Source organism: Filicampus tigris, chromosome 22 (assembly GCF_054856515.1).
Source record: "Filicampus tigris isolate MCC_2025a chromosome 22, RoL_Ftig_1.0, whole genome shotgun sequence".
NCBI classification, from domain to species: Eukaryota; Metazoa; Chordata; class Actinopteri; order Syngnathiformes; family Syngnathidae; genus Filicampus; species Filicampus tigris.
In genome coordinates, this window is record NC_141238.1 from 6,018,604 (window position 1) to 6,037,542 (window position 18,939).

Consider the following 18,939-nt stretch of genomic DNA (forward strand, 5'->3'; position numbering starts at 1 on the left):
GCTTTTCAGAACCATCACGGAGGTGATTCTAAAGTGCAGGCCGTCTAGGGCTGAGAGGGGCGGTATAGTCACCGTCATGTGATTGGCCGACAACAATGCAGCAAGGAACTCTGCTTCACTCTCCCATTTCCTGGTTTTAGACGACTGAGACAGATCAAAGAAAAGAAACATTATGTTGATCCGATTTAAGACTGACTGTGATCATAAATTGAGAACTATAAACTATGGATGAATGCGGTGATATTGCAGACTTTGAAAAAGGCAGAATTCCCCCCACATCTAATGCTTGATTTCATTAAGGCTTCCTTCCAGAGGGACAAACAAGGAAGGAAGGAGGGCAAACGTCAACAACAGGGCAGAGCGTTCACGCTACATTGTCTCTAAGCGTTGCACCCCCGATGTTTTCAGTGTATGCCATTACGTTGGCCATGGGGGACCACAGACTCAGCACTATCGCTAATGCATGTCTGTCTTCAGCCTCCCCCCCCAATGGAGGCATATAAACATGGGAAGAAATGAGGTCAGAGTGTCGTGAACGCCTCTGCTATGTGTCCACTTACACTTTAGATGGCAGTGAAGTGTGTCTTTGTGGGCATCATCAGTGTGTGTGTGCGTGTGTGTTTCTACGAGGTTACTGTCAGGTCATGGGTGGTCATTCTAGCGAATTATCTGATTGGCTGTTGAAGGCAAGCTGTTGAGAAAAAGGAACAGACCCCCTGCAGACTGTATCCACTGCATCAGACAATCACACACACAGTAGTCTTTGAGCTTTACCCCCCATGCGCCTTGGCGAGATTTGTTACTATGCACACACACTCCTGGTCTCCCGCTTTGGCAAATTCACTTTTGGTGTTCCTCACAAGTTGACAGATGTAAGGAACCATGGGGTGACTACGATACAAACTTAGATTCACATTCTTCCCTTTTTACTGTCTCAAACAGTACATCGCTGGTGAACTGTAATAATTCGGAGAACAAACATGTTTTGATACAGTCATGCCCATTATTTGCATGTGTGATAGATTCTAGAAACAATGGAAACATTTCTATTTGGGGACCTGAGGAGCATCATTATACAGAAAAATGGGGCAAAGTATGCTTCTGTGTGCTTGTAGCCACGCATGCAGTAAGTACGAGGTGGCGTCGCGTGTTTATGCTAATTGTAATGTCATGCATAAGTATATTTCTGGATGCGGCATGAGGATGGCTTCATATTTTCTGTTTAGGTTTACTCAAGGCCAAGTGTATCACTTTGGGTTTGCCCTTTACAATTACAGCACAGGGCATGCAAGAGTCAATCGTGATACAAGAAAGTGTATTTCTATACATTAATTTTTGGTCTCAGGAACTGGTCCAGAATTGTATGGCAAGACCGGTTTGTGTAGGATCAAGATATTTTGACTGAAATCCACCTTAATTGCTGCAGCATATTAATCACTGATGCTTCTGTTTTTTGTTGTTTTTGTTGCGAGCACCCCAGAGGTGAGTACAGAATGTTGATGGAAGATGCAAAATTAATCGTTGCAGTGAATAAATATATATAAATTGCTAGGAAAAGCTTGATACTGCAGTACTGGGATGATACGTTGGTATCTGTTCCATAACAGGAGTCCTTCACTTGGAAATTTGTGCTCAGGCAAGTATCAAATATACACGGGAAACTGTTAAAACAACCTTCGGGTCAGAAAGAAACATACTTTTGTCTCATTCAAATAGGATTTCCTCATTCTGGGGCCAGTTGACGCACAAATGCCATCCAGTGTTTCTATGGTGACCCTCACCTAGAGGCAGTGTTTCAACGACCTCAAATGTGATACAACAGCTTCACTTGTTCAGTGACATTACCTGGTGTTGATCCAGCACACCATTTATTGTCACATTTATTAAGCAGTTTTCCAGGAAGAGCAGACAAAGGGGTGTTTTTTACTGCTGTGCAGACTTAACAGCTGCGCAAGAACAAACTACAGTCTGTGATGTCTCATTCAGTTTAGAGCAATAGCAAACATATATGTATATCTTAGACACTCCGACAGGCAATTTGAGTAAATAGCTTTATGGATACTATGACGGATTACGGTAAATAATGTTTGACTCCTAATGTATGTATTACGTGTGAACGGGCTCAATGGTATTATTTGTGATAAGACTTTGGACTGTAACACTGTATTATCTTGTCTAAAAATGATAAGGGAATGCGTGCAACTGAAGAAAGAGGTCTTTTGTTTACAAGCCAACGCTGGTCTTCAGAATTAACATGCTGCGTTTCCACAAACTCTGCCACATTATTTGCGGCATGGTCCATATATGCAAACTCGACAAGGCTCTGTTTCCATAGTAGCTTGGTTCTCTGAAGGTCAAAGCCATGACCCAGGCAACGGTTCAGTGGAGGCTGCTACAGAGGTGCAAATGAGCCTCCGGGCCCCTGACGGAGTGTGTTTGTGACAGTACAGTGGGTAAGAGGATGCGGGAACCCAAAGGGACGGGGGACAGTGAGGAACCAGGAGGAAGCACGAGGAATTATACAGAGGGCGGCGAGCGCAAGGAGATAATCGCAAGGCAGGGGAGTAAGGTTGTACGAAGCTCAGAAACGACAAGGGAATGTGGTTGAGCTGACAGCTGAACATGAACACAAAAGGGGAACGGTAGCGGATAACTGTTGATAAACATAAACCAGATGAGCCTTGCCGATAAAGTAGAAGGAAGGGGTTGGGTTAATCAAACCGGAGAATTACAACAGAATCTTGGCATCCATAGCTAGAGCAACATCTGAGGCAGATGCGGGGATGGGATTTACAAGCACAGAGTGCCTTATTTCAGACTGATTTGCAACATGGTGATCACTGGTCGGTACGAGGGTAGCTGGTCAGTCATTCAGTCGTTAAATACATTTTTAGGTGGGTGGGTCAGTACGTTGGTACCCTTTAATATTTCTGTTGAAAAACTAAGGAAAAAAGTCTTTCTTCAGAACAAATTTGTTTACAAGTGGCTGCTCTATTTGTCAAAACAAAAATGTGAAACTCGCATTTTCTCTTCTCTGTCAAGTTGTTGCCTTTCAGTTTTTTTTTTTGTTTTTGTTTTTTTTTTTACATCCCAAGGTGTTTGATGCCTGACACAACGAATTTAGGGAGTTTGCGCCTACTTAGCTCAATTTGTTTATACCGCTTCACCACTAATCCCTCCGACAAACCCTGCTGGGAGATAACTCAAAGTTTCAGCAGCGTATATAATTCTAACAGACCCATTAAAATGATCTATATATTTTTAATAAATGTATATTGGGTATTAGATTTGTTTTTTCGGGGGGGAAAACACAACCATCCCAAAATGACAAAGTCATCACATTTTTGTCACCAAAATCCCCAAAGTGTAGCAACAGCAGAGCTTTAACTTTGCAACATGACCAAGCACATTTTCAAGCGCTCACAAATGTCTGCCGATACCGCAATACAAGTTGCTTGAACAACCCAGAAGCCGATTACAGCGGCAACAGGCAGTATTTGCTGCATCAAACAATGGACAAGTAACACAACGGCAAACAGCAGCAAACTTCATTTCCTACTAGGAACTTCAAGGCAAGCGCGCACAATGTTGGCTCAGAGAGGAGTTCAAAGTACAATTTCTACTTCAAATTAAAAATGACTTCACTAAACATCCATTGTTGACTCATGACCTGACAGAAAGATTTGTCATGAAAAGTACCGGAGTTTTTAAAATTTTTTGGTGGGCGGGTGGGGGTGGGGGTTGAACACAGAAAAAGGGAAGAACATGAAGGCAACAAGGAGCACACATTGCAAAACTAGTGAATTAGTCAAGTTATCCATTACCCCAAAGCTAATGACTACAGATAAGTCTACAAGTCTCACATCAGCGAGCATTGACCACCACGAGCTTCACATTTTAGCATGTACCACACACCTCCAACTTAAAATCCATTATGTCGAGTCATGAACACACACCTTTGATACATTGATTGCCAATGCCCAATACGGGATGGCGTGAGCTAACCTGACAATGTGTTATGCTGTGCTATACAATGGCTGATTTCTGATGACATACTGGTGCTGTCAGCAGGCATTTCGGGCACCAAAAGCCGGCAAGATCTTTTGGCAAATTCCAGATGTCATGGCAACAGTAAATCCACAAGCCCACTCAGTCATCGCTGAAGGTTTTCAGGCAGTCTCAGCGCCTTGTAAGCGTCGCTGACATCCACCCCGCTTTGCACCGCTTCCTGTCAGTATGTTGTCTAGTTGTTTTGGATGACATACTGATGAGCAGATGGCAGCAAGCAACGCTAACGGAAGCCCATTTAAAAAATGATAGCTGGACCAGTCTACAGGCGATTACTATTCGGTCCGGCCGGACAAAATGGCGGATAAACGGACGGCGGAAGAGTACCCCGGCTGTAGGCGGAAGGCGATAAACAGATCACGGATTTTGAGTAAAATGCCCAGCTCTGCTAACTGCATTAAAATTAATTGATTAATCATTAAATACCAGTTCAGTTTTTCCGCGGTAAAAATTATCACCGTAGCATGACCATGACACCTTGTTGACGTAATGCTATGAGTACTTTCCGTACAACTGCCAACTTAATTTTTGTGGGAACACGGTGCCGACATTAAGCAGCAAAGCCTGGGTACTCAGGGCAGACCGATCAGACCTAACAGCTGGTGAGATTCATGAGGCGTGCTCAAGCTATAGTCACGTCTCAGGATGAATCAGGGTTAAAGAAAAAAAGCAAAAAAAAAAGCAGAATCCTGTGAACAGTGGACTTCTGCACATTGCGGGACTCTTGATTTATAAAAGTCAGAATGTTGAAACCCAAATGTCTTGTGTAAAATGTTTTGTGTGGATGTAATCCATCTTTGAAGCAGATGTGATGAACATAATGAGAATCTGGCTAAGACCCAACAGCAAGTGGTGGGTATGCTTATGCCATTGGGCATATTGCATAGTAGATGTAATAAAGGTCATTGGGTCAGTTAGCAAACAACATTATGCTAATGTTGAGGAAAAAGAAAAGAGCCCCTGCATTGGGTTTTGTATAATGTGGTTTTTAAAAGAACAAGGCCAATAGTCCAATACTTTTTTTTGATACGGTCAAATAGTACAGTACAATCCCGTACCATTGCGGTTCAATTTATGCAAATGTATCCCAAAGGGCCAATTATTTACAAGTCCTCAAGATCCAATAATGTACTTTTGAGATTGCAAGAGCCAGTTTTTTCACAAATCTGCTAATGTTACTGAGCCCCATCAGTTGTGTGGGAAGCAAAGAAGCAAATGTCGGAGAGAAAGGCGGTTATGAAATGGTGGCACAGCACGGAGGGTTATGCAAACACAAAGCGCTCATGTTTGTCAAAGAAGGCATCGCATGACAACCATACCCGACAAAATGAATGAATGAATGAATACATAAATAAATAAATAACTGCAGATAGGAGAATCATTATTCATGTTCTTTTTATTTTCCATTGTCTTTCTAAGTTTGGGAGCGAGTTTGCCCACCCTGAAGGAGGCAGATGGCCTCGCTGTACATGATGCATATTGTTAACGGCAAATGAAGCAATGGTGAAAAATGAAAAAGCATGTCAAAAATGAATCAATCATATACTTTTCATACAAAGGACCATTGCTACCTGACCACATGAATATAAAAAGTATATTTTGTGACATATGCTGTTCGGAAAGGCAGTTTTCTAGCGTTTGCCAATTGCATTTTTAGATAAGACTTTAATGAGGATATACTGTAACAAGAACTTCATCTATTGTCTTTCCCACAAATGACTTTCTTCACCTTACAGATGGGGTTACAGCACCACCTGTTACCTTGACGCGAATTTGACAGTTTACACGCATGTTTTCATGAGGACTAAGAACGGGAAACATTAATTAAAAAAAATATATATACTTGTATATAGTTGGGCGAGATTCACTGTCAGCTGTTGCTTAGGAACATTAGTCTCTGCTTAGATGCCGTGTTATTCCCGTAAAAGATAATAATGCTTCAGTCCCTTCTGGGGCTGAGTGAACCCTGTGTGTGATTACGGAGACCTTTAGATAATGGAGGGCAAAGGCGGAGGGGTGGTGGTGGTGGGGGGGGGGGGGGGGGCTCTGCTCAGCAATATTATCTATTCTCCAGAGCACCTTTCATATTTGCACCTTGTTTGCACAGGGCTAACGTTAACCAACGCGCCTTCTTTTTTGCTCCACTATCGAGTCTTTGCTCCGTTTGTTACCTGATTTGAGTGAGTTGTGAAAAGGGGAACAACAAAGCATTTTGGGAAAAGACACCCATGAGATACATATTTCATATTTTGAAGTGGTTTCATTATTTCAAAACTCCTATTAGACACAGACCTCCAATTGTTTAGTTGCCCTAGCTCTTTATTTTGCATATGCAAATATCTCCCTCCCCTTGAGGGTTTTTTTTTTTTCATGGTGAATTAGTCACCAAGCAACCAGAGATAACAGCTTAGCCTGATGAAAATCTAACCCATTACATGATGAAAGTTGATTTTCACATTTTATATTCACAGTGTTTGTTTTGCATATTTTGGATAGCAAATGATGTACACTTTATGAAGGAAAGTGAAACACTAAATTACTTACCTTTACTCCCACTCAATTTGACTGGCCTCTCAGTGTGGCGAGTGAGCAAGTCACTTCAGCTCACTTGTAGAATTCACAAAAGCAAATTTTGGTTTTTGTTGAGGCACAGTTGAAACGTTGCACTTTGCACATGTGTACACAGCCCGGCCCTTACAGATAGGACAAAGACGCAGGAAAAAATGAATTACTTTAGAAAAGGGCAGAAATTTGTATATATTCGACGTGTACACATAGTTACATCCATAAATGTCACAAACAAGCTAAACCTTTGTAGTTTTCAACTGGTTAAGGAGTGTATCCCTCATCACTGTCCTCACGATCACTCAGACGGCTCCTGTCACCGTCCACAGGAGGAGCCCTGGTCTGAAGGCCACCTCAGCTCCTCTTTTTATAAGGAGGATGCTGCGTTCATTTTTCATTCTACAGAAAAAATAATCAACAGAAATAACGTTTGCAACTAAACATGTTGTTTTTGTAATTCTTGGATATTAACGAGTGGCAGATTGTAAATAAAATGTGTGTGAGTGATTATAAGATACATCCTAGGATGCAATGGGACACTTCATCGGGGGTTTTGGGTCTTTCAACATCATACCCCCTCCCTCAGGTGAGCCAGGCAGGGTTGATCAGACCTCCTGATCCAGAGCCATCTCGAGGCCCTTTCTGCCGCCTCCATGGTGGTCTTGATGGCCTTTCTTCTCTCCGCACCTGTGATATCCCAGGAGTGTGAGCACCTTGCATAGTGAGTGGCCTGCAAAGCCTCTACACCCCACTTCAAATAAATCTTCTGGCTTTGTATTGATTTTTTTAGTTCTACGGAAAAATAAGCAGAATTTAAGATTCTAACGCAATATGTTCATTTTTTGTCATTCTTACAGATACTAACTACAGTGGCAGAATGTAAATACTATGTGAGTGAGTGTTGAAAGCCGTCAAGCTACAGCATCGTGTTTGCTGCCGAAAAAAATCCATTGTGGCCGAATGTAGCGAATTAGCATCAAACCGAATTCGTCAAATATCTTCAAAAATAAATCACCATAAGCACTCTACCACCTCATGTTAGCGATACAAGTACACAATAACATGGTACATATTTTTATTTTAGCACAACTTACCTGAAATTGGACAGATTATCCAATTTTGCAGTCCAGAAATGGCGGAGTAGCGCGAGTCCATCTTATCAGTCCAATTACCTCTCTGAGCTCCTCCACGTACCTTAAATGTTAGGCAAGCCTCCTCTCTGTCCATCTTTAAAACTCGTCGTAAAACACATTTGTATTCTTTGGCTTTCAACTCAACAAGAGACTCGGCATAGTTTTAGTGTTTTATTATGTTAATAAATAAATAAATAAATATTAGCTCAGTTAATTTTCTAAAATGTCTTGGTATGATGGATATAATCGAAACCCTCGTTGGGTAAAAGATAAGACCCAAGGCTTTTGTTCACAATGTAAATAATTAACGACAGCTGGACACAAACATCTTCAAAATGCAACATTACTTACCTTAATTTTGTTTATAAGTACGACACAAAAATTATACAGAGACACATTTCTTAGTTACGAATCTTTAATTTGTCCCTGGCGGCATGGCTCAGTGGTAGAGTGGTTGTCCCTTGGATCCCCGGCCATTGTGACCATGCCGAAGTGTCCTTGAGCAAGATACTGAGCCTCCTGATGCTGCGTCATCAGTAGATAAATGAGGTAACAATGCCAAGCGTTTTCAGTCCCAAAGGCACAAAAGCGCTATACAAGTGATTTCCCATTTACCAAGACCAGACCACATTTCACAGAGGCTTTGTGGCTTCACATATTCAGATAAAGTGTGTTGACGTCAACGTCGGGGATAGCAACAATAGCTTTCAACACAAAGGGCTAAGCCAGTGAGTCTCAGGTAGAAAACTTGTCCTTACCCACCTCTAACCCCCTACATACTGTCGCTTCTATGGCATATTTGTAATCACCCGCGATTCACTGCCCACACCCCTTTGTGTTGAAAGCACTTCTCACCGTCACATTGATGTCGCCATGTATTTATTATAATTATCTGAAGGGGAGAAGTCGCATCTGCTGTGTGAATACACGTCAGACATGACAATGTCCCACTTGGACAGGTTCTTTCTGAAAGGGGCGCTTGTAGTTCTATGTTAAAATATGGAACATTTTCACATAGGACACGGAGATGGGGAAATTGAACGCTCAAATGGCAAGTGTGAAAGGATCTTTTGTTTACGTCTGCTTGAGTCACTTACCTGCTATAGTTGCTCCTTCTCATGCTGACCTCCATGAGTCAGATGACCGTTGGGAAAGTCCTTGAGGATCACCGCCTGCGAAAGAAAAAAGAACAGCACATTTTGCATTTCAGCACATTTTTAGCAGAGTACAGAACGGAAGAAAAATGAGATCATGAGGCTAATGGGAGTTCTGCTGGGGCGCTTCACAAAAACAGTCCCGGAACCATCTGCTCGGATCGCCTTCATCCGAAAGCACATTTGCGAAATTAAAAGTGACAAAAGGTCATAGCAAAACACAGCCACTATAGCGACATCTTCCGGGCTAAATGTTCTGTTTTGATCCGATGCGGAATAATCCGGGAATGACGTTTGTAATAGTTGTTGTCAGGGAAACAGAAATTGGGATCCATGTTGTGCATTTTTTTTCCCTCAGAATCTGTTTAATCCCATCTGATTTCCTTAATACAAAAAAGAAGGTGGAGCAGACATGATAATCCAGGACAGGACTCTGGATTAAAGATTGTCTGGAGAAATGCAGTGAGAGTACGATGAAGCTATATTGATTTTATCTATAGAAAAATACAAATAAAATACATATATAAAGCAGGCTGATATTCTGGCTTCAAGCAACCATTTGGGCAAATTCCAGGCCTTTCTTACTTGGGAATTTGCCTAAATTACTATCGCAGGGGTCATCGACCTACTTCTATACTACACTAATTATTATTATTAATATTATTATATTTTATAATTACTAATCAATGATATTCAATTATTATGTGAACACACCGATTAGGTTAATGATTTCTCACAATAATTAGAAAATAGATAAGCATCTTTTTTTTTTTTAATCTCTGCCAGTGTACATTTTAAAATTATCATTTGTACAACATTCCTAGAAAATCACAATGTCCCATCATTGGTAATATATAGTTGAAATAGACCCTCAGGCTACTCATTTGGTCCTTGAGGGCTACCTGGTGCCGGTGGTCACCATGTTGGTGACCGGACACAACAGCTAAGGTAAAAGGAAAAAAAAAAAAAAGATCTACCAGGGGACTTTCAAGAATTAAACAAGCCCCCTGTTGATTTTTGGTACGAGTAATTGAAATTCTAATAGCAAACATTAATTCCGTTTTGGGTTCTCTGTGGTGATCTTGTGAATAAATGGTTTTTAAATGGTTGTTTTTTTAAAGTAATCCGCATGCCTATATATAGGAGGTATTTGTCCATGAAATCTTGTAGGCACTCTACAGAACTGATGTTTCATTAATCTGCTCCCTCTCTGACACGCATGTTCAATTTAGTTTTGCTTCCGTGCGGGAAGAAAAACAACATGATTTGCCACAGGCGACTAATAGAAGTGCTTCTCATGTGAGGCACTTTCATTTAAGAATCTGCTTGCTTGCCAGCACTTCTGATGCCAAGTCGTATCTCACAAACGTCCCTTAATGACAATGAGAAGTGAAGTCAGCACGTCAGTTGACCTACATGCAAATGTTATTATAGCACGAAGGATCATTTTAATGGTATTAATATTTGCTGCAGTGGAAAGTGTCAATATTGAGCATGCAATTATTTTTTGTAGACTTTAATACGTGCTTATTTGGGTTACTTGTGAAACCTGCATTTGCGCCAGGTCGCCATGTACCTACTGTGTGAAGCAGTTATCCCAACATTCTAATCTTTACCATCATCATGATTATTGCTAATTATAATTCTTTGCAAGACTCAAACCGCAACTGTGATACCATGACGTCACAGCCTGACATCATCCCCATTGTGGTCACAGCCACAAGGGGGCACATTTTCACAGTATCTGGTATTTGCTATGATATGTTGAGAAGAAGTGTTAACCAGCATTTGCGAACAAATGCGTGCAATTCTTCACCTTCTCTCTATCCAGAGTGCGTCGGTTTCAGAAAAAGCTGTACCTGCAATTCCAAGGAATACTGTGGGGAAATTACAGGACAAATTAGTCAGTCCAGCAACACTTAACATGCACACAATCCCCAAAACTTGGCCCAGCAGGGTAGATTTCCTGCCTTCCTGATTTTCCTTCTTGTTCCTGCCTCCCAAGCGCGCAAGCACGTGCGTCACGGCCCACAGTAAAAACAAACATCCATTATCCCCCTGAGATGAGACTCAAATCCCACAAAAGCCCACTCCAAGCTGTTGCAAACGCAGGTTCGGCTGCGGCACGTTTCAGCTTGCCAAGGCGAAAAGCCTGTGACAAATAAAGTCATCACCTTTGTTCGTTGCTCCAAACGGCCCTAAGAAATTTGTTCATGAGGCTTTTATTTCATTTAACCATCCACAAGGCCAAATAAGCTTTGTGTATAGCCTTTTTTGTGTTTTTGACTTTTGAAAATGTCACAGGCGGCAGCCATTGTTATTAATTTGAACTTATTCTATCACAATGACATACTGTATTTATATGTCACTTCACAGAGGGTCTGAAATAGACTGGTACTGAATGAGTTAAGGAAAATTAGAAGGGAAATATTTGGGGGTTAAGTGACGGGATGAGTTCCCTTTCTAAGAGCAGTTGCTTTGAACGAGGGGTGAATATACCACCTGATGACTTCTCCTCTGCAAAGTTGTCTGGAATGTTTACATTCATTGTTCTAACTTAAAACAAAAACAAAACTCACCACTTTGAACTCTTTAAACCTACTTTTGCCAAAACTTTCTTGCTGCCCTCCTCTTCATGAACCGACTCTGGTGATTATTTTTTTTTTTTTTGTCAGACGTTCACTTCCGCATCGCGGCGCTCACGCCATTGGTCGGAGGCGGTCGGAAAGTGGACCAATGGGAGGCCAGTTGCCAGGCAGCCTGCACACCACGTCGGGACACGCACACTCACACTCAGACGAACACACGCGCACAGCTGTTCTATTGAAAGCAGCGGGATGTCACAACAAAGCCCTGTCGCTGCGAACACAAACACACAGTTGTATATTTTGTGGTTTAAAAAAGTTGTCGGTTCTACAATTTCACTCGTTTTTCAACCAAACTACGTGGCATATTTTTGTTGGTTATTGCGCTCACTTCCGCGTTACAAAGTTGACGCGATATCAAGTGAAGTGTTGCAAAACAACTATAACCCTGCATGATTCGAACGAAATAGCCCTTCATTGTATGTTCTGTTATGATTTTCCATATATTCGAGAAGAAATATTACATAGTGAGCAGGGATTTGCCTTAATGTTGTTATGCAGCGCTTATGTCAAATTCAATGACCTAAATCAGAAGGCCGGCTTTGTTTGCCCATCTGCTCCTGAGACAATTCAAGCCTTCCGAGTATACTACGCATTTTTATTCCTGCACGCGCATTTCACACTTGTTGCGTGTCTGCAGACCGCAAATAGCTCGACAAATGCACAATATAGCTTGCTAGCCTTAAAATGTCACAAAAGAGAGCGTAAAGTAATTGGATGCGCCATTCGGATCGAGAGGAAAAATACTGTTAGACATGCATGATAGAGCATTTATAGCTCCATCTTTAACATCCTTCATATTCTGGCCTGTAGCCTATGCGCCATTTCCACAAATTGTGCCCGTTTGGCCAATTTCTCTTGTTTGGATCAGCCTGTTCCACGGCCGGATGTCATGTAATCGGGGCACAATGACCCACCATGTTGTTAACCTTCATTAACACCAAAAAAGAAAGCGCCTGTGCTTGCAAGGCCGTGATGTGAAATCCAGAGAAAGAACTATAAACAAACGGCCCTGAAAAGCTTTTTTCATTTCTCACCACCCTCCAAAAAATTCATACTTCCAGCTCTTCTGCCCTCCCAGTGTTCCCACATGCCTGTCGTACACGGAAAAAAAAAAAAAACATGTTTAATTTGGTTGGAAAGTATTCTGAGCAGGGTTAAGACAACATGGCGATTCCCCGCTCCCTCGCCGGGACTACGAGCGGAATAATATTTGGATTTGCAGGCATGGTAAAGACTGCATCCGCTGGTTCCTCGGACGAAAGCACAATTTTCTCTTCTAGCAAGGAAAAGGATACTCCCAAAATAAAATAGTGACTGACTAGAACACCTTGGAGGTACTAGTCCCTGTATGTTAATCTTTGAAAATATTTATTTTTTCTTTATGTGCTTACTGGGCACCCGTTTTTTTTGGTTGTTTTTTTTGTTATGGTGCTGCATATAGATCACCTCAATTAAAAGCGTTAACGGAATCAAGAGGACATGTCATAACATGCTGAAAACTGAAAATGAGCTTTGGTTCATTTGGAATGTGGGGTAGCAGGAAAGTAAAAAAAAAAAAAGCCTATTGTGTGCGCTCACACCCGCGTGGAGGCTATGCTTTTAGCCACCAAAATCAATCACAGCATACAGTCTGCGACCCTTGGCCTTCGCCCTTGTTAACCTCGCCGGTGACGCTTCAGCCAGCAGACAAGCAGATGGGGAGAAGGAGGGCCTAGACTAAGCTAGGCTAGGCTATGCTAGGAGGCGTCAATGTCAATCAAACTCCTGCCTCGGCGTCCTGTCAGTAACTTGCACTAACCAGAAATCACTGTTTGATTTTTTTTGTCAACATCATATTTTCCAGAACCCTGTCATGTCATTATTCTATACATCACCGTCAGTAACACTGGTCAACAAATTATTTTTCCCATTTTTTTTTTTTTTTTAATCAGAGATGCAAGTACCTAAACATTTCTAGATGAATACTTCTGCACTGATTCGGCCCTCATTTTTCTCTAGCATAAAGGATTTTCATAATAATAACAGCAATAATATAATATGTCATACAGTAATATATTTAGTAATATTTATTATTAAGGGTTAGGTTCAACAACAGTTTTTTTTAGCATTGCTATAGATTTTACAGGTCAAACTTCAAAACAAAAAATGAAAATATCTCAAAAACCTGGTGTGCTAGAAGAAATAGTAAAGACATTTTTTGAAAGGCGTCAAAAATAATTTTGGGGATACATAAAGCCATCTCTGATTAATATGTGCTGCTGACCAGCATAATAATATACTTCTTGAAGCACAAATCGACTACAGTATATTTAGTACTTACAATTTTCCAACATCTTAATGCCGACTTGCCCTGACCTCGTGTTTTTTTTTATTTTTATTTTTTATGTGGCGACAAATGTATGAAACACTCCTTTCGGGTAGCTTCTCATGCGATGAGTTCATTCCAATGAAGAAGTCAGTTCACTGGAAGTGAATGATGAAGCGCTAATCATTCAAAGCGATTTCAACATTAAAGCACGCAAGGAGAAGTGAAAGCTGCCATTTTGAGGAAATGTTTTTGACTTTTTAAATGAGGATAAATTGGAACATTTATCATTAATGTATAACGCTGTGCCATAAAGTGTTATGCAATGTAAAGTCCATTCATGTGCATCTCCTCTGTAGCCCTCTGCTGCTATCTGGTGGAACTTAATGGAACTTCAGTTTCCGTTTTTTTACGCTAGAGGAGAGCAGGGAGTAAATTTGTGCGACTTGGTAGTTTCAGGTCGTTTCTCAAACATTTATCAGGTTGTTTATTACAGCAAACGATTTGATTTAGTTTGATTGAATTTATATTCTTTATTGCAACCTAGTATTTTGTTTTCATATTCAACTAATTTATTAAAGAAAGTATTAGTTAAAACGCCTTGTTTATTTTCATATTATTGTGTGACTTGTGGTTTGTTTATTACATCATTCAATACTTTTTAATTTTGATATTTTTTTTATGTTCTTCTGTTTTTCCAAAAAGTTATTGATTGGTTATAAAGATTAGTCCAAATGGCTTTAGCCCCCCCCCCAAAAAAATCATAATTTATTTAATTTTGTTCTATTTTATTTTAGTGTCACTTCTTACATTAACCCATTCTATCCCAATGAGTTAATATTCTCTCTTTCTTGCTCTCGTTCTCAAAAATGGTCCAACACCTGATTTTGCCCTTTTAACATTTTACGTCAGAGTAAAAAAAATGTATTTGCAGCACCTTTGTGGATTTATCGAATTGATATAATAAATCGTCGAACACCAGTTATATTTGAAGTATTAGACATACAATGTCATCAATTCAAGTCAAACACAACCATTTATTTGATTTAGATGTTTAGCATTGCTCCATTCACTTCCTGAAAGCGTACAGAGGTCAAAGTTCATAGCCGGGCCCATCTACACACCAGGATGCTAACTTCCAAGCAGCAGCCACTGTACAAAAGAAAAAAAAAAAGAAAAAAAAAAAAGCAATTGTCCCCTCTGACCTCCTGTTCGGTTGTGGCCTCATTTCCCGTGATTGATCTCAGATTGAGTGTACGTGTGACAATCCACTTCCCCAAGAAGGCATTTTGAGTGTGAACATGGATCATTTAGGTCATCTGCAGGATCGGAGGGGGTGGGGGGGGGGGGGGGGGGTTGATGCCGGCAGCGTGCGGTTCAAAGGTTGACTCGTGGTGCCTTTATGGTTCTGCACGGCAAACACACACACAAACAGAGGCGGGGATAGTAAGCTCAAACGGCAGCCGAGCTCGGGCACACAAGGAGTTAAACATCAGGTATTGTTATTTTTAACTTCTTATCTTTTCATTTCGAGTGTCGTCTTAAATTGTGTGTAAGTCTTTCTCATGCAATGAGCCATATTTGGGCCTCTGAGCCTCGTTTTGAGGCACTTAGACCCATGTGATTTTCTGCCAATAAGCAAAGGAAGGGAAAACTGAAATATTGCGAAATGCAATCACATTATATTCATATTTTGTATGTAAAGTGGTTGCATTCATTTTTTAACAGTAACAATTTTTTTTAACAGGTCTTGCATTTTATTCCATTAATTGTCATAAAAATGTATCTAATTTCCATTCATTTAGTTATTTTTCAACTATCTATTTATGTCTCTAAAAATCAAAATTCAATAAATGTTTAATACATAAAATGCGTGATTGTGGCATTCTTTAAACAGTAAAGTATGAAAAACGTTGTTATAAAAAAATGCAAAAAATATATCGTACAAATACTACATTATTTTAGAATGTGCTTTTTTAATGATCTGTTTTCAATATTTCACATTTAATCACCCTCACGCACTAATCTGACGCCAACAGATAAAATGGAAGTTCTCACACTCCTGCTGCTACTCTTCATACAACCAAGTAAGTACCCCCCAAAAAAAAAGGTAGGATAACCCATCCTTGCTGATAGAAATCTTCCAAAATCTTTTACTTTTGTGATTTTAGGACTAGATGCTTTGGACGTGCGTGAGGACACTAAACGGTTAACAAAAACAAAAGAGGAGAGCAAAGGCGATGCACTGAAAGAAGAGCAAGAAAGCATGCTGGTGGCAGGGATCATCCCTCAAAACAAATCAAATAATGTGCCGGGTGGAACTCCGACTCCTCAATCGTACGCTTTTTCCAATCCAGGAGCCTCCAGCATCTTCTCAACTGTGACCCCCAAGGACCACAAGTCCGTCTCACTGATGGAAGACGTCAAGGTGCTGCCGAGTCCAGGACATTATTTTGATGCGGAAGTCCAACCTGAGGGAAAAATGACAAACGCCATCGTTGAAAGCGAGTATGACCAAAATAAAGTGGGCGAAAGTTCAGTCAAAGTACACAAGGTCGACAGCGACAAAAAGACGATCCGGCGAAATGGACGGAAAAAGAATGTGAAGGAAACAAAAGAAAAGAAGAAGACTAAAAAGACGGAGCATTTTCCTTACTTCATGGATAACTATTGTCCTCCGGATTGTGCCTGCTATGGAGGGTAAGGCATATTGACATTCAATTAGAAATCGAGTTTTATCGTCAATCGTGTCGCAGTATAACCCGACGAAAAAATGGTCACGCTAAAGACGGGAGTTCAAAAAGAGCGCCATGGTTATACTCCGATTTAAACATATTCTATAATTACATCGAAAAAAAAAAAAAGATAAACAAGAAGCAATTGATGTCCTCCGTCTGCCTGTTTTCCAGGGTGGTCCAGTGCTCGGACAAATCGGCGGATAAGATCCCATACGGCATCCCCTACAGCTCACGCTACATCCTCCTGATGAACAACCACATCAACAGCATCCAGCTGGACCTCCTCCGGGGATACACGTCCATGGAGTTCTTAGTCCTGAGCAAAAACCGCCTCACTGACGGCTCGGTGGAGGGGGCGTTCGAGGGTGTCCCGGCCCTGAAGCGTTTATATCTGGATCAGAACCTGCTGGCGAGCGTCCCGACGGACCTCCCGGCTTCCCTTGAGGAGCTCCGCCTGGATAACAACCGCGTGAGGACGATGTCGGAGTCCTCTTGGGCTCGCTGTCCTGGCCTTTTGGTGTTAAGCCTCGGCAACAACAGTCTGGGTGACGGTTCGGGATCCCTCCCGGATGCCGTGCTGTCTCCCCTGCGCCACTTGAGGACTTTGAACTTGGATCACAACCGACTGATGAGCGTTCCCTTTGGGTTGCCTCTGTCCGTTAAGGAGTTGTACCTCAGGGGGAACCTCATCGAGCATTTCCGCGGCAAAGCGTTCGACGGGAAATCCCAGCTGGTGATTTTGGACCTGAGCGCCAACAGACTGAGCAACAAGGGGCTGCCCAAAGACGCTCTCGTCAAAGCCGCCCACCTGGAGAGCCTCAACCTGGAGGGCAACCGACTCAAAAAAGTACCCCAACACCTCCCCGCGTCGATCAAAACGTTAAACCTCGAGGGCAACCTCATCTCCGCGATTAGACGAGTAGCTTTCAACTCCTTGAAGAATTTAGAACATTTGGGCCTAGCCCGGAACAAGATCTCCAAAGTCGTCCCGGGCGCATTCTTGAGTTTGCCCGCCTTGCACCAGTTGGACCTTTGCCACAACGCCTTGCGGCAGGCGCCCAGGCAGCTACCGCGGGGCCTCCACACGGTGGCGCTCACTCACAACAAAATCCGCTCGCTGCCTCGGGACGCCTTCTGCTGGGGTCAAGCCGGCTCGGGCCTCAGCCGGCTGGTCCGAGTGCAGTTAGCAAACAACTTGATAGACATGGGGAAGCTGGACTCGAAGGCATTCAGGTGCTTGAGGGGATTTCAGGTTGTGCATTTCTACTGAAACAAAAGCACGGGAAAATGGGCAAATATCAAGTATCTATTGTTTTAGTTTGGTGTAAAAATCTGGATTAATTTTTGCTTTTGTTGTGACACCATTAGTTTGTTTCATTTTTGCTTGAAGAGTCAGGATACAAGCGTGTCCGGGAATTTTTATTGTAATTCCTCATTCAACAATTTGCTGACTTGTGGACTATTCCAGATTTTTCAGAGGGGGAAATGTGTTACTTTAAAAGGACTGAGTGAAAACTTACACTCTAAAAACAGTTGGGTTAAAGATAACATCATTTTGGGTCAAAAATGGACAGAGCCACAACTTGGGTCAATTTGACCCAACTTTTCTGCAAAAACAACCCCAAAATTTGGTAGTTTTGGACAAAACAACCCCCCACCAAAATGGGCTGTTTTGTACAAAACAATGCAAGAAAGTGGGTCAAATTGACCTAATTTGTGTATCGGTCCATTTTTTATCCAAAATTGTTATTTTTAACCCAACTGTTTTTAGAGCGTAGGGACACAACCAGTGTGAATTTGAAGTATTATCGTCATGATTATTTTTAAAGGACTTAAATGGTTACATTTCACGGTAAAGTCTAATTTTAGGCCTAAATTAAGATTATAATTTATATTCATTAAATATGCAACCAGGTCAATGTTTAGAGACTTTGATTAAAAAAAAAAAAAAAAAAAGAATTTTTTTTTTAACTTGGGACCGAAATTGCACCGATTGGGTGGAATGGCCCATAATATACTGTATTACATTTCACTTTATACATTAATCTACTGAACTAAATTAAGATTTCTATGACAGTTTAATTTATTTATGTCATCGTATATAGTTTTTGATAAAGTCCTGCAAATGTTTACCAACATTTCTGCGGGGGGGAAAAAAAGTGATATATTTATTATAATCTGTGCTGTGTGTTGAATCTACCTCAGTGTTTCTATAAATAGGACACATTTTTGCTCTTAAATACCAACGAAACTTCGCCCAAAAAATGTTTGTTTTAAAAATGTAAATATGTGCTGGTATATCATATGGTCAAGATGTATATTTTCTGA

At 41.2% G+C, this 18,939-nt stretch overlaps 1 protein-coding gene and 1 long non-coding RNA gene across 6 annotated transcripts in view; one reads left to right on the top strand and one right to left on the bottom strand.

The window, feature by feature from the left end:
- Positions 1-11,634, bottom strand: part of LOC147126656 (uncharacterized) — a 68,264-nt gene extending 56,630 nt beyond the window's left edge. For all 5 annotated transcript variants that reach the window (XR_015084771.1, XR_015084770.1, XR_015084774.1 and 2 more), the window contains exons 1-4: positions 11,500-11,634; positions 10,737-10,797; positions 6,879-8,938; positions 6,613-6,761 (exon numbers count right to left, since the gene is read on the bottom strand). This is a non-coding gene — a long non-coding RNA (uncharacterized LOC147126656). The remainder of the gene's footprint in view (positions 1-6,612; positions 6,762-6,878; positions 8,939-10,736; positions 10,798-11,499) is intronic.
- A 4,283-nt stretch (positions 11,635-15,917) lies between these two features.
- On the top strand, positions 15,918-18,009 carry LOC147126659 (keratocan). Its single transcript, XM_086023072.1, has 3 exons — positions 15,918-15,960; positions 16,045-16,573; positions 16,783-18,009. Exons 1-3 carry the CDS (start codon positions 15,918-15,920, stop codon positions 17,879-17,881), a joined length of 1,671 nt encoding a protein of 556 aa, XP_085879198.1. The 3' UTR covers positions 17,882-18,009.
- Positions 18,010-18,939: the final 930 nt, after the last annotated feature.